The sequence below is a fragment of the Melampsora larici-populina genome (assembly GCF_000204055.1).
Source record: "Melampsora larici-populina 98AG31 unplaced genomic scaffold MELLAscaffold_7, whole genome shotgun sequence".
Classification (NCBI taxonomy): Eukaryota; Fungi; Basidiomycota; class Pucciniomycetes; order Pucciniales; family Melampsoraceae; genus Melampsora; species Melampsora laricis-populina.
The window spans coordinates 456,455-458,122 of record NW_006768771.1 but is presented as its reverse complement, the minus strand read 5'-3'; the positions used below and the strand labels follow the sequence as shown (position 1 = coordinate 458,122).

General features: G+C 42.3%; 1 protein-coding gene across 1 annotated transcript; it reads right to left on the bottom strand.

Moving 5' to 3' along the window:
• Positions 1-200: 200 nt before the first annotated feature.
• On the bottom strand, positions 201-1,437 carry MELLADRAFT_95138 (uncharacterized protein; the record flags this gene model as incomplete). The annotated part of the gene is made up of 5 exons (XM_007406691.1): positions 201-459; positions 518-609; positions 674-826; positions 888-1,307; positions 1,369-1,437. The coding sequence occupies 5 exons, from the start codon at positions 1,435-1,437 to the stop codon at positions 201-203; spliced, it is 993 nt and encodes a 330-aa protein (XP_007406753.1).
• Positions 1,438-1,668: the final 231 nt, after the last annotated feature.

Sequence of the window (1,668 nt, the reverse complement as noted above, 5' to 3'; positions counted from 1 at the left end):
ACCATCGCATTGGATGAATCATAAAATAATAAATTCAATGCAAAGGGAAAACAATAGCAAAACTGGTGTTTTGGAAAATCCAAAGTCATGAAGCTGAAATATACAATCACAAAATAGGAAAAAGTCAATACTTCAGAATACCCCAGGATATAAACAAAGATGACTGATCAGGGATTATGTGAAGATCTTACAGGACACGCTCATTCACCAGACTCTTCACCTGAAGGCGGTGGTAAGTTTCTTTTTGGTTGGTATCGTGCACGTTTCTTAGTTGGTGCTGGTAGTGATTTGGATATTGAGGGGGATTCGCCTGATGAGCCGGACTTCTCACCAGAGGGACCGGGAGAGGGGGGTAATTGCAATTCACAAGGGGCAGCCACCTTGTTGTCGCTTTTCGAGGTCATAGCCACTTTGTCCTCAGGAAAGTCCGCTCGAGCTGTGATTTTTTTGACCATGAATCTCCAAGCGCCTATAGTTAGTTAAAGGCTTTGATAGCAGGTTAATATCATATACTCACTTGGGTGGCTTTTTGGTTGGACCTGGGGCAGTGCCAGACTCGATCGCCGGTACCGTGGGTTGTTGCTGAAACCCAGTTGTTAAGTACACTTTCTTGGCCTACATAACTAATATCATCAGGATCATAACCATGGAAAGGTAAGATAAAACGGCTTACAATTACAACATAGCAGTTGGTCTCTTGATTGAAATCTTTGATAAACCCATGGAAATGGCATTCACTCCCTACTACAATTGATGCGGCGATTCCAGCCATGTCACGTGAGGGCCGGATCAGGTATTCCATCCTGCTAACACGTCTGGATTTCATCTAATAAAGCACATTGATCAGTCAGCTTGAGGTATTGCACGCAAACACCCAGGGGACTTACTATGGGATGGTAGTCCGCATGTTCAACCGTCAAGACAGTTGTCTTCGGATCAGGATCTGAAGGTGATTTCTTTAACATATTACAACACTTCTCAACAATTGTATGAATTCGAACCACAAAACCCAATGAAGTCACACCGACGGAATCTACTAAATCAGTTACGCAACCCTCCGATGCCGATAACAAGCAAGCATCGCTACCCTCAAATAGAAATTGATCGTTGTCCGTATCGGCGGATTTTGATGGGAAAAAAGAACCCCTCAAGAAGTAGATATGATTTTCGGATAACATGAAAGAGGGGGAACTGTAACCCTTTGCTTTTATACCATACGACAACCTCTGATCTTGATCCAACCCAGCGCAACCTATATATGTAACATAAGCTCGGTACTCATTACGCCATCCGTGATTGGGTGAGAGCTGACAAACCAGAAGATCAGTGAAAATTGTGACTCATGTATAGCAATAGTTCAAACCGTACCTTTTCTTCAATATCAAAGTTGCCTGACAAGTAGATGCCATGATAAGTTGGATTGTTGTTTTCAGACATGTCAAACTGGAATCTGTGTGCCAAGCAAATAAGAGTTGCAGAAGCACCATCAGAAACGTGGGATTGGACAAGGAAACCAATCAATATTGTGTCAGACAACAATCCAACGGAATCCAGAGTCTAAACTCACCTAAACAAGAATGCGGGTGAGGAAGGAACCAATTAAAAAAACATGTGGTAAGTAAATACTATACATCAACAGGAGAGCCGTATTTATACAATCATATGATG